This window comes from Tauraco erythrolophus, chromosome 19, assembly GCF_009769465.1.
Source record: "Tauraco erythrolophus isolate bTauEry1 chromosome 19, bTauEry1.pri, whole genome shotgun sequence".
Taxonomy (NCBI): domain Eukaryota; kingdom Metazoa; phylum Chordata; class Aves; order Musophagiformes; family Musophagidae; genus Tauraco; species Tauraco erythrolophus.
Window position 1 is genome coordinate 1,426,021 of NC_141483.1, and position 13,303 is coordinate 1,439,323.

At 51.7% G+C, this 13,303-nt stretch overlaps 1 protein-coding gene across 3 annotated transcripts in view; it reads right to left on the reverse strand.

Moving 5' to 3' along the window:
* Positions 1 to 13,303, reverse strand: part of OSBP2 (oxysterol binding protein 2) — a 114,961-nt gene that overhangs the window by 50,462 nt on the left and 51,196 nt on the right. Inside the window, exon 3 of one of the 3 annotated variants that reach the window (XM_086623825.1) lies at positions 5,469 to 5,525. The exons of the other annotated variants lie outside the window; for them this stretch is intronic. Within the exon in view, the coding sequence (XP_086479951.1) occupies positions 5,469 to 5,525 (57 nt within the window). The remainder of the gene's footprint in view (positions 1 to 5,468; positions 5,526 to 13,303) is intronic. 3 annotated transcript variants of the gene reach the window in all.

The following is a 13,303-nucleotide window of genomic DNA, read 5'->3' on the forward strand; positions in this document are numbered from 1 at the left end:
GCTGATGAGGCACCAGGCAGGGACTGGGGCACTCCGGTGCTGGAGATGTCCAGGGACAGAACAGCGACCATCTGCAAGCACTGCTTCGATGGAGCTGATCCTGTCTGTGGGCAGACAGGTGAATTGGACAGGCCTCTCCCAGCCTCCTTTTGCATGATTTTATCATTTGAAAGAATAGAAGGAAAAAAAACCAACAAAACAAACAAATAAAGCTAGAGATCACGCAGGAAGCAAACCTGTAGAAAGGAGCAACTACAGAGGTCACCTGTGTCATGAGCCAAACCCAAATCATAGAACCACAGAATGGTTTGGGCTGGAAGGGACCTTCAAGACCATCTAGTTCCAACCCCCCTGCCATGGGCAGGGACACCTTCCACTACACCAGGTTGCCCAAAGCCTCATCCAACCTGGCCTTGAACACTTCCAGGGATGGGGCAGCCACAGCTTCTCTGGGCAACCTGGTCCAGTGCCTCACCACCCTCAATTTAAAAAATTTCTTCCTTAAATCCCATCGAAATCTCCCCTCTTCCAGCTTAAAGCCATCGCCCTGTGTCCTGTCACTACACGCCCGTGTCCAAAGCCCCTCTCCAGTTTTCTTGTAGCCCCTTTAGGTATTGGAAGGTGCTGGAAGGTTTCCCCGGAACCTTGTCTTCTCCAGGCTGAAAAGCCCAAAATCTTGCAAAGAAAGTCCTCCTGGCTTCTCCTGAGGAGAGCTGGAAAGCTTTTGAAGAGATCCATTCAAAAGATGTGGAAAACAGCACTGGTGCTTGTTCATGTTTCACCCCATGTACATATGGGGGTGTGTATATGTGTATGTATGTATGTATCTGCATATAGGGTGAGGGGAGAGTCCCGTCCACCTTGGCAGGCGAAGGGCCATGAAGATGATCCAAGGGCTCGAGCACCTCTCCTCTGAAGACAGGCTTAGAGAGCTGCTGGCTTTTGGAGCAGGTAGAGGGCTGTTATTTTTCTTTTTTGGCTCTGTCCTTTGGCTACAGCATTCTGCTCTCCATTTCCATCGGCACTAAAAGTTCGGCAGGCACCAGGAGAACCGCAGAGCCAGACCTCCAACCTGCCACACCGGAGGCAGCAGGCCCAATGAGTGGCTGGGAACGCAAGTGGAGCTAAAAATGAGTCCAGCTGAAGCTTTTGTTAAAACGCTGGAGAGCCAAGGTCAGCCCCGCTGGACACGGCCAAACGTCCCGGCCTGTCCCCTGCCAACGGTTCTGAACAGCCACGGGGAAAAAAAACGATGGCGAAGGTGTGATTACAGGGAAAGAACTGCTCATTATCAGATAATTGGTGGCTCATGCTACACATCTCATCACCAGAAAAGAAAAAAATAATAAAAAAAAAGGCCTGATAAAAATAGAAACTTTTTCATTTCACGGCTCGGAACAGAAACGAGATGCGAGTACCGACCTCCCGTAACAGCTCTGGGCACAAAGGGACAGCGACGCCGCTTTTCTTCCCACCTGTAAAACTGGGGATCCTTGTGGGAAAAGCCCCGACTATTCCCACTGGCCCCACAGCAGGAGGCACACATACAGCCCAGGTGCCTGCAGCATCACCTCCCGACTCCTTGTCTCCTTTGGGAGCCCAGTAAGGGTCCAGGGACCCCAGCACCTCCAGCAGAGAGATGAGTGGGAGCCCAGCACGTGTCCAAAGGGTGTCACTTTTCAGTGGATCAAACCTTTATGGAGCAACTAACATCAGGGAAGGAAAAAAAAAAACCAAACCTGTTCATGGCCACCCATGCTGGGTGAGGACCAGTACCAGGAATCATGTTGGAGAAGGTCTTCCCTGAGAGCCTATATGGACACATGCTGTGTCCACCTCGATGAACTGAGACTGCTTTGACAGACTGTGCCCACCCATCAGGACCTCAAGTTGCCAGCACATCCCTGACAGCTCCGAAGCCACCTGGTCCTCCTGGGACAAGCCTGAGGAGCACTTTGGGGTTGGGTTCAACCAGCACATGCAGCCAACAACCTGCCTGTTTCTCAGAGCAAGTGTTCTGCAATAGCTCAAGAGTTTCTGCCTCCCAGACTCCCATAACGCTCCTGCCTCCCCCCTTGCCCAGGGATTCAAACTGCAGAAGACATCCCCTTTTACAATCACAGAAGGGTTCGGGTTGGAAGGGACCTTTAAAGGTCATCTAGCCCAATCCCCTCTGCCACGAGCAGGAACATCACCCAGATCAGGTTGCTCAGAGCCTCATCCAACCTGACCTTGAATATTTCCACTGATGGAGCGTCTACCACCCCTCTGGGCAATCTGGTCCAGTTTTTTACCACCCTTATCATAAAAAACATCTCCCTTATGTCTCGCCTGAGGACAACTCATCTGCAGAGGGGACCCGTTCCCTCTTTGCACCTTTAACAACCACAGGTTTTCCTGCTGGAATTTCATTCTCAAATCACTTAATGAGTTTGCTGAGCACGGAGGAGACCTTCCAAGCTGTTAGAAGATCGAAACCACGTGCTGCACACTAAGATGGCTCCGTCAGCTCCCTGGGAACCGCTCTGCTCTAAATTAAACTAAAGCAGACACTATAGGACACTCCCCAGAGAGATGCTCCAGGCTTGCTAAGGAAGCCCACCCCAAATCGGCCCATGTGTGCCACCCAACGAGTCCCAAAGTCCAGCTGCTCCTCTTCTGCAGATTTCCAGAAAGAGGGACTGATGGCTATGCTGCAGAGCAAGTCCCCAGCCCACATGTGGTACCCAGTTCCCCTTTCAACACAACCTCCACCATGGGAGGTTGATGGTAACATTGAGAACCTCCCTTTGGGGCATTCTCGGGTCATCAAATTACTCAGTGGATGGAACCAGAGATCAACAGAGCCATACTCAAGGCAGCCCTGATGACGCTTGCATTTAAAAATATCCCAAGTCAGATTCCTGCCGTAGATATCAGGTTCAGTCCTAGGACCTCCCCAGGGCTGCCAGCTCCGTTGCAGACTCTGCATCCTTTCATATTCTACTTTTCCACAGAGTCCACAGGCCACTGGGCAGAAAGCACCAGGATAAGGAAGCCTTCAGGCAACCAAGCCCTGGGTGACAAGGGGCTCTGCTCTTCTGGGAGATGGCTGGGATGGTGAGCTTGCAGGAAGCCCTGTCTCCTCCCAGCATCACTATGAAATTTTGCCCTGAACGGCTGGATATCCAGTTACTCCATGAAACTCCATGTAAAACTGCCTGCGAAAGCATTTAGTACTTTCAGATTTATTCACATCAGCAACACAGAAACAAAAAACCTCCCTGACCCGTTCCAAGTCTCCAGGGCCAAGAAGATCCACATCCAGATGAAGGTTACAAATCTGCACTTTGCTAAACCATCCCTCCTCTCGTTTATCTGCACGCTGCAAACTGAGAGCCAGCGCGCACCCCGCGAGCTCCGCAGGGAGGACTCCCGTGACCTCCAGCTCTGGGACCTGCTCCAAGTAGCCGGGCGAATATTGAGCCCCACAGACACAAGTGTCATCATAAATAATGAAAAGTTGTTTGTTCTTGTCTAACAGATGAAGAAGCACGTGGAAAAAACGTACAAACTTTCTTACTTAATTGTGTCTGTCCACTTATTGACTAAATCCTGTAGCACCCAGTGATCACTATGAATTTGCACCGCTCCACTGCGCTAAAATGGAGGAGCCACTACGGTTTGGTGGCACCAGGGCTTTGGACACGGGTGTGTAGTGACAGGACAAGGGGAGTGAAAGAGGGGAGATTTCGATGAGATCCAAGGAAAAAAATTTTTACAATGAGGGTGGTGAGACACTGGACCAGGTTGCCCAGAGAAGCTGTGGCTGCCCCATCCCTGGAAGTGTTCAAGGCCAGGTTGGATGAGGCTTTGGGCAACGTGGTGTAGTGGAAGGTGTCTCTGCCCATGGCAGGGGGGTTGGAACTAGATGGTCTTGAAGGTCCCTTCCAAGCCAGACCATTCTGTGGTTCTATGAGCAGGAGCACAAGAAGTCTCTGTGTCTAGGCAGGGGCTGCAGGCAGGAGCTGGCACGGAGTGGCACAGGGCTGGGCACCAGCCGCCTGCTTAGCCAGGAGAAACACACAGGTGCCATAAAATCAAAACGTCGAGATATTTTGGAGGAAATGACTTTTCTTCAGAGCAGAAACGATAAGCGCCAAGGATGTGGGGTGGCGCCCTCTCCTTCCACAGACAACGGTAACGGGCGCCCGGGCACACAGCTACTGAAAACCATCCAAGGTCTTAGATGTCCTCCCAAGTGCGTCACCAACCATGCATTTTTAATGCTGCTTAAACATTTTCCAGCCTCAGCTCTATCTACGATTTCAGCAGCGCGAGGAGGGGAGCTCACCCACGGGCTGGCATCTCTTCCTGACATCCTTCATGGAAACAAGGCAGCAATGCCAGTGGCACAGCCACGACCCGGGTGGCACTGGAGAGGCCCATCAGCTAATGCCAGCTCCCATCCTTCGCAGGGTAACCTCATCCTTGGCGTAACAGGGACAGCTCCTGGAGGGTTCGCCACGGATGAACCTGGCCCATGATTTTTCATTTTTATTTTATTTTTTTACCAATTGTCTGGAAGTCTCCCATCAGCAGGGAAAATGCAACCTGCCCCAGGGCTTCCTCATCCTTGTGGAAACCACTGGGAGATGTACAAAGGACCCTCCTACGCTCCTGCTAGCTCCCTCCTCCCTCGCTCACCCTTGCTAACATGAAGGAGATGACAAGGGACCTTGTTCCTGGGGAGGGGGGGCAGCGACACAAACACAGGCTGGGAAGAGCCCGCTGGGCTGCGACGGCACCGTCCTCATCAGACCTCCAGCTGCCGCGGGATGGTGACGGCAACACCAAAATTCATCGACACCGGGGGTTTTGCACGGTTAGAGCCGGCGCAGCAGTGGTGACAGCCTGCCAGGACACAGGGGCACAGCTCCCCATCCTGAAATCCCTGCTGCCGCGATGCCAGCTGGAGCAGCTCGGGAGAGGGCACGCTGCAGCCAGCCTCCTCCAAACCCACCGGCTACCGCATCCCTCACCCTCAGGACCCGGCGTTACGCACAGCTTCTAAGCTCAAGCGCGCCCGAGGTTCTGGGGAAAGCCTTCAACAGGCCCCCAGGGCTGAGCTGGATGCCACACCCTGGCATTAACGCGTGCCCTTACGTGCATTTAAATCCCCTGCGCTCAGCTTACCCGCGTGTAAGAGGATCAGGGCGGGTGTCAGTTATCCACCTGCCTCCAATTCCCCACAGGTCAGGACGTGCCAGCGGGACGGGAGGGACGCTGCGGGAACTGGAAGTCCCCCAGTCCCTTTCCTCTGCTGCCCAGGGCATCACTGGGAGGGTGAAAGTGGGTTCCGGGCAGCTCAAAATAAGGCATCTGAGTTACACCTCCCCCTCTTTCCACCACTTTTGCCTTTGGATTTAAATCCTGCTCCTTCCGTATTCACATGCAGGTGAAGCCCCGGAGCTCACACCTCCACCAACCTCCTCCTGACCACCGGCCGGCAGAGGGGACCGGGATGGGCTTGGTAAGGGTTTGAACTGGAAGGAAAGACAAAGCTTTGTAGGGGAGATTTTTACATCGTAGGGAAGATTCTTCCAACGGTGAGCAAGGGCGAAGCTTCAGCGAAACAGAAACTTTCCCCTAAAAGTGAGAGGCTTGAAGTGAGGGACATGGCGACCCTGCACCGGGACAAGCGGACACACGTACGGGCAGCATCGGGGACGTCACCGTGGGCAGGGGGGCTCCCAGATACACGCGGTGAGACCCAAACCCCAGCCAACTGGGCGTACGCCTTTACGAACCAAACTAACGACAGCTGCCGAGGCAGCGGTGGCGACCAGTAACCTCCCCCGGTAAGGCGGGACGAACACCTGCACAACAAAACGTGTGTTTCACTCAACTACGTGTTCGTTAATTAAAAGCTGCGGTTTATCAGCACCGCTCAAGTCGTCTTAGTTGACAACAAACAGTGAAGCTGCAGATAATTAGCAGGATGGTACTACATCCAGTCTGCTGTTGAGTCAACGGTGCTGGTCCTGGTCTGACCCCAGCTCAGCACAAGATGCCCAAGAGCAGCAGGACGAGGAGGAAGCATCTATTTGGCCCAGAAAGCCGACTATATCCTGGGCTGCATCCAGAGCAGCGTGGGCAGCAGGTCGAGGGAGGGGATTCTGCCCCCTGCTCTGCTCTTGTGAGACCCCCCTGCAGTGCTGCCTTCAGCTCTGGGGTCCCCAACTCAAGAAGGACATGGAGCTGTTGGAGCAGGTCCAGAGGAGGCCACGGAGATGATCTAAGGGCTGGAGCACCTCTGCTATGGAGACAGGCTGAGAGAGTTGGGGCTGTTCAGCTTGGAGAAGAGAAAGCTCCGGGGAGACCTTCCAGCACCTTCCAGTACCTAAAGGGGCTACAGGAAAGCTGGAGAGGGGCTTTGGACAAGGGCATGTAGTGACAGGACATGAGGCAATGGCTTTAAACTGGAAGAGGGGAGATTTCGATTGGATCTAAGGATGAAGTTCTTCCCTCTGAGGGTGGTGAGGCACTGGAACAGGTTGCCCAGAGAAGCTGTGGCTGCCCCATCCCTGGAGGTGTTCAAGGCCAGGTTGGATAAGGCTTTGAGCAATCTGGTGTAGTGGAAGGTGTCCCTGCCCATGGCAGGGGGGCTGGAACTGGATGGTCTTGAAGGTCCCTTCCATCCCAAACCATTCTGTGATTCTATGATTCTAAGTTCACACCACTCTTCATGATGGAGGGACCTTCCCAGCCCTGTACTGCAGTGTGTTTTCCTGGTTTTATTTCCAGGAGCTCAGCCCTTGAGCCACTCGCTCCTTATGGGAGGGATGACGGCATTCAACGTGAGGGGCAGAGGGCAAAGCCAGCTGTCCCCTCCAGGCTGGTTCAGGGTGGGATGCTGACACTGCCAAGGAGGACACTTGGCCATCTCAACAGCTCGAGCAGTCCCCGTTGGCTTCCTCCTCCCTGCCTAAGGCCACCGATAACATTGGAGCATCTCTGTCCGACACACTCCGCCCACAGACTTTGGTCCAGCAGCCTGCAAGCCGCCGCAACGCAGCCAGACAGACAGACCCCGCGGGGCACGAGCTGTCGGTGACCATGTCCCACAGCCATTTCCCTTCGGGAGAGCGGAGGGACACTGCGCTTCCCTTGCCTGCTCCTTACCCAACTGCTCCCGCTGCACGCAAACGGAGTTGAATCCTTTTTGATGCCAAAACCCTGGCCATGGTGAACGGAGCGACCATCCATCTCCGGCAACATCACAGCCGGGCGGCACAGCCCCCGCTCTGTGACGGGACGCTCGGTGGGGTTCGCGCTACTTGGGGCATCTTTACATCCTCAAACACGACAGCGCTTTCCTGGAGACACCACCCCGTGCCTGTGCCTGGCTTGGCAAATTCAGGGATCATCTAGCCTGTTTTTTTTCCTGGAGATGATGTAGACACCTGTCCTGGGCTGGGGAGGAGGCTTCGAGAACTGAGCCCTGCCGCATCTTCACCCAAATGGACAACAGGTTAAAGCCACCCCTAAAGCTGCCCAAGTCCACGCCAAGATTGAGGCAACCAGGGAGCGTCAACGAGCACTTTGAGGCTCCTTGGTGTTCATCCAGCCCCGCCACGAGCTGGTGCAACTTGCCAAACCACGCGGCACTGTTCCCAGTTTAGTTTTCTGCTGGATTAGCAAAAGTAAAGGCAGTTTTGACCCCCACGCCCCCAGGAGTCACCAGCACAGCAGCGATGACAGCAGACACATGGTTTGACAGCAGCTCTGCAGGACCACGACGCAGGACGGGCAGCAGCTCACTGCAGCCAGGTCACACTCTGCTCCCTACACAGCAGTTACTATCGATGATTGACTGCAAAAAAATCCTTTAAATCAGCATTATTTCCCCTGGCATCGCTCCCCCATCAGCAGCCCCCAGTCCAGGCTTGGCTGGGGAACAGCAGAGAGAGGGAGAAGGGCCGTCATGCCCAGGCAGCATCCTCCTCCCCCAGCAGTGCTGTGCTGGCTGCCAGCAAAGCCTCGTCAGGAAAAAAGGAACAAAATAAATCCATTTCTGCTGTGCACGGGGCCTCTATTTGCAGACTCATTCAGATGGAACTGGGAGTTCATCTCCTTTCCAATTCCATAAATACGCTTCTGGTCTCTAATTACACCATCAGGCTGTCAAGATGGCCACTTCCTCCCTAATTACTCCGCTTTGTATTTAAGACACAGCTAATACGCCCACACTGTCAGTGATCGCTGCCCATCAAGAGCATCTCCTGCCTTGCACTGAGGATCCTCCACCAATCCCGCTCCGCGAGCACCGGGGCAGCACGCCCGTTCCCACTGGCACCTGCACATCCTCGGGGCGTGTGTTCTTCAGCACGTGTGTGGGAACCCACCTCTGCAATTGCCAGAAACCATCAGGAAGGGGTCAGAGTGGACATTGTTTGGAAAGAAAACGAGGGGTCCCTGCCCCGCAGCACACGTGTCTGCCGCCCCGCCGGGCTGCCAGGTCTCCTGGCCGCAGAGGAGGAGGTTCCAGTTTCGGAGGCAACGCGACGCTCCGTGTTTGCAGAGCAGGACTGCCTTTGGACACTTGCTGCTCTACAAGCTCGTCCCCCCAAGATACCTAAACATCCATCTCCACCAGTCATTGAGGTCGAAGGCTGCTGGAGGGGCGGCTCCTTCCTCGCTTCTGCAAGCGAATGTCCCAGTCACTCCTCCCTCAGCTCACACTGGTTAAAATAAGAGGATTTCCACAAACTGAAACATCTCTAAACATCCCCAAGGACACCCCTGAGTTGCTATTTCACCGCTGTGGCTGGTAGAACCACCTAGAGCGAAGGAATCCAGGTAGGGCACTCCGTAAACACACACTATGTAATACATCCGACAGACGTAAAGCATTCTGTCCTTCAAGAAAGAAGGATGGATCCAACAGCCCTGATTACAGACTTTAAGCCAATTCCCAAAGGGAAAACAGCAGCCACAAACAGCTGTTCGACCACTATGGTCACAGCAAAACATCTACAGCTCTTCAGCAGCTCCAGCCAGGCACAACCTCAGCACAAACTACAGACATCTTCCAACCCTGAGAGCAGCTAAGCCAGGAACAAAACAACCAAGGAGCCAGCGGATTTAGCATCTCTTCATGCTTTTACATCTCGGCTGGATGCCTTTCCAGCAGATGTGATTTCCAGAGGAGCCACATCACATAGGAGAAGCAGTACAGGATGTGCCTGTGGGTTTCACGGGACAGGTATTAGATGTTACTCTATTTTGGGTTTCCTCTGCTCGTACATGGCCATGCCAAGGAAGGAGGTGTCAAAATCCTCAGCAACAGCTCCCCTAGGAGATTTCTAAATAAATTCCAAACAAGGTTGAATCAACATTTCTGCTTTAGGAAGCAGGCCATGGCATTGTCCATCACCAACGGTACAGTGGCCGCGCGTGCCTGGTCCCTGCTCAGAATGTAATCCAACATTCATTACATGGCATGCTTGGATCTGTACATGAACATTAAACACGCATGTACAGCGTTTCTAGCTGGGCTGTGACATAAATACACACCGCTATGTATGGGGCTACAGAAATGTTATTTCTTCAACTGTTTATTTGATGGCCTGGGTAGAAACTATTCCCACACACGGGTGCACCTCGGTGCTCAGCACCCATGAGTCCAACCCGCTGACGATCCAGCTGGCAGCCGGGATTTGACTTTCATTAGATAATTATCATCTGTGATATCATCAAATATTGATGACAGGTTCCATTTGCTGAGCAGGGGACGTGGTAAGAAACCACCGAACGCCCCGAGCAGATCAGGCAAGGGATATTTGTGTCACATATTTCCTCTGCGAGCAGGAGCATCGTTGCTTCTGCCGGAAAGAGCTTGGAGATCCTCAAAATTAACTAAAGATAAGTTAATTATCTTTATCTGTCTGCTCTCTATCCACCTTTTCACGTGCAGTAAGTGTGGTCTGCGTGTTCCGGCCAGCCAGTACTCCCACGGCGTAAGGGAGGCAGCTGTAACCTGTTATCAAGAGCCAGAATAAACCCAATTATCCTAACACAGAATAAAACATTTCACTTTTTAGAGAGATTTCAACACCTCAGTCCTGCTCCTTTCATTTTGTCAATGCCACTGAACCCAACAGACAAGATCCCATCAGCTCTAACCGAACCGGATCAGGCCTTTAACATACAAAGAATAATAATAATAACAAAAAAAAACCCCTTAAATCAATGTTCACCTTTTTTTAGTCGCTGTCTAATCACGAGGTTTGGGTTAGTTTCGTTTTACAGGCACAAAAGAAACTATTAAAAGCGACCCAAGGGCTCCAGGCTGAGAGCTTTTGTTTGCAAGGAATCTCCCGCAGAGCAAAAAGCCGGAGCAGCTTTTCCCTGGGCTGCTCATTAAGAGTCATCAGTAGTTTAAACATACCTCAAACTGCTCCTTTTTGGCGAGATAAGTGAATTTAAGGCCAAAATTCTTGTAGAAAACAACTGTTTACAGCCATAAGGATTTCTAAATGAAAAGCAAAAGCATCCTTGGGAAATATTTTGGCTTCCAAAAAAAAAAGTATTGGATTTCCAACAGGGAACATCCTTACCGGAGAGACACATACAGCACAGTTTGCACATCACAGTTTTTTACAAAATTGATTTTAAAAGCCAACATTTCCCCAGCTTTGGGGTTCACTTTGTTGCTAAAACACAAAAAAAATACTTGCATGTCATGTCCCAGGGCCAAGACCCCTCTGGGTTTGCTAAACATGCTCCACATGTGGCACACGGACACGTCCCCTGCCATACAGGGAAAGCTTCATACATGTTAAAGCAAAGCTTCCTTAAAAGCATCATTTTCCCACCAGAAAATGGGGGAAAGATGCTTTTGGGCCAGAAAAAGATGAGTCCAGCAGGAAAACAACCCCCAGCCTCATCCTCATCACAGAACCGATGGAAGCTCCTGCATCAGGAGTGGCCAGAGATGCCTTAAGGGGAGCCTGATAAATCCAATATTCACTAAAACGGAGGGAAAAAAAACAAAGATCAGGCTGTGATTTGGGGTGTCCACTCCAAGAGGGCTGAGCGTCACCTTCAGCCCCTGCCCCGAGTCTCTCCCTTCACCCAGGGCTATGGAGATCAGGGGCTACGGAGATCAAGTGGGACATCTCTGGTCTAAGACTAGACTGGAAGGTCTAAGGAAGGACATCCAAAACTGTTAAAATCACATCTGTACATTTTGCACATGGAATCCATCACGGTTTATGCTTTACACGTGCAGTCCCACGACGACTACGCTCGATGTGCCCACGAAAAGAAGCGCACACATCCGCGGTGGCTGCAAGCAGCTGCCAACGTTTTGCCAGCACCAGCTGGGCAAGACTACAGAGAACAGCACCGGGAGAACTACGGAAAACCCTGACGATATCTGAAAGCTGTTAAACTGAAAAATAAAAGTGCTTTATGCTCTCTGTTGGAAAGACGCCAAGGCCACCTATCGCCTTCCCAGTCCCACACCTGAACTAATCCCATCTCGGACGCCTGTGGAAGACATCTCCCCAGGTTCGTTCCTTGTGGTCACCAAGGTCTCCCCAAAGCCCCTGTCACCGTTTCTCCTGTGTTCACCACTCACCACCTTCCCTTCAATTTTCACGCAACAGGAATCAGGAATTATTTTTGTGAGAATAATCCTGGTTTGGAGCGTTTTATTCTCTGCTGGAGCCTGGTTACATAAAGCACCGTGCATGCACATCTCCTGTTACACGCATGTCCTCATGTCACCCAGCCAGAAAAAAAGCTCAAAAAGAAAACCAAAGGAAAGGGGATTTGACAAAAAAAGCTTTTTTTTTTTTCCGGTCATTTGAAGCCTGCTGTAAATCCTCGATTGCTTGAATTTTGATTTGACCTATTTCCACTTCTCCTTCCCCTGCCTTTTTCCAGGGAAAGAAATTACATTTAGATAATATAACTTATTGTGAAGAGATGCTTGAGAGCAGGATGGAGCCACGTGTCCCACATGGACCAAATCAAGCGGAGGCTGATGCTCAGGCATGGCTCTGCAGAGGCAGCTTCACACCACCACTAGTGAAAATCAAATGCGACCAGCCTTTGGAAGAGACAACTTTACACACTGGTATCTAAAGATGATCATGAAATGGGTTGAGTTGGAAGGGACCTTCAAGACCATCTAGTTCCAACCCCCCTGCCATGGGCAGGGACACCTTCCACTACACCACGTTGCTCAGCCCCATCCAACCTGGCCTTGAACACTTCCAGGGATGGGGCAGCCGCAGCTTCTCTGGGCAACCTAGTCCAGTGCCTCACCACCCTCAGTGTAAAAATATCCCAAACTACAGCAAAAGAGCAACAATTGGACATGATCCCCAAAGAAGTCCAGGTGTGCATCACCCAGTGCCACCAGTTCCCAGCCACAAACAGACCCTCTGGGCACGGCAGCAGTATAAACAAAGCACAACAAGTAACAAGTTGTCAGTGCCCAGGATCCAGTGGTCTGGAAGGAAGGTTATGAACATCCAAAAAATCCTCATTTCTCACCATCACCCCTTTTTCTTTGCTGTGAAAAGCCTGGTTTTGCTTGGCCCCTTCACGGATGAAGCATCCCAAAAGTTACCTGAATCGAGATGTGGGATGCCCCCTTCACAGACCCCGTTCTGCTTCGTCGCAGGATCTGACCCCGAAAAACAAAAAAACACACCAAAATTGTTCAGTAGCACTCACAGAACAGGGATTTCTGCCCCAAACCAGTGTGGATTTGAGCAGAGCATCGCTCGCCCGTGAAGGATAATGCTCCTGTACGCCTGGCACTGAGCTCCCCTGGGACCGACGATGGGAAATGTCTGGAATAACCACGGGAGCAATAACAGATAACAACAGAGCTAAATTATAGCTCACCGTCACTTGGGGTGCTTCTAAGTCACTAAGAAACGTTTCCTGGAGAACATCTCTGAGCTTCATGGTACATCAGACTGAAGCACGGGCAGGGTGGGCTACAGGATGCACCCAGGAGCGCTCCCGTTTCATCTCTACTGCAAAGTAATGTGGCTTATAGCAAAAAAAAATAATATCTAATTTACTGAAACCCAGCTAACGGGTCAGAACAGAGCGTGGCAGGAACCAGTTTCCCCGTTACAAACCAACGAATTCCCCTTTGTGCTATTAGAGGCTCACAAAACCAACAAACCATCATAAAATTTAGCAGCAGAACTTAGTAAATCCGAACTGTTGGCGATTTACTGTATTTTTTTTTAAACACCTGATAAAGCAGAAAAAGCACGTGCCACACACTTGA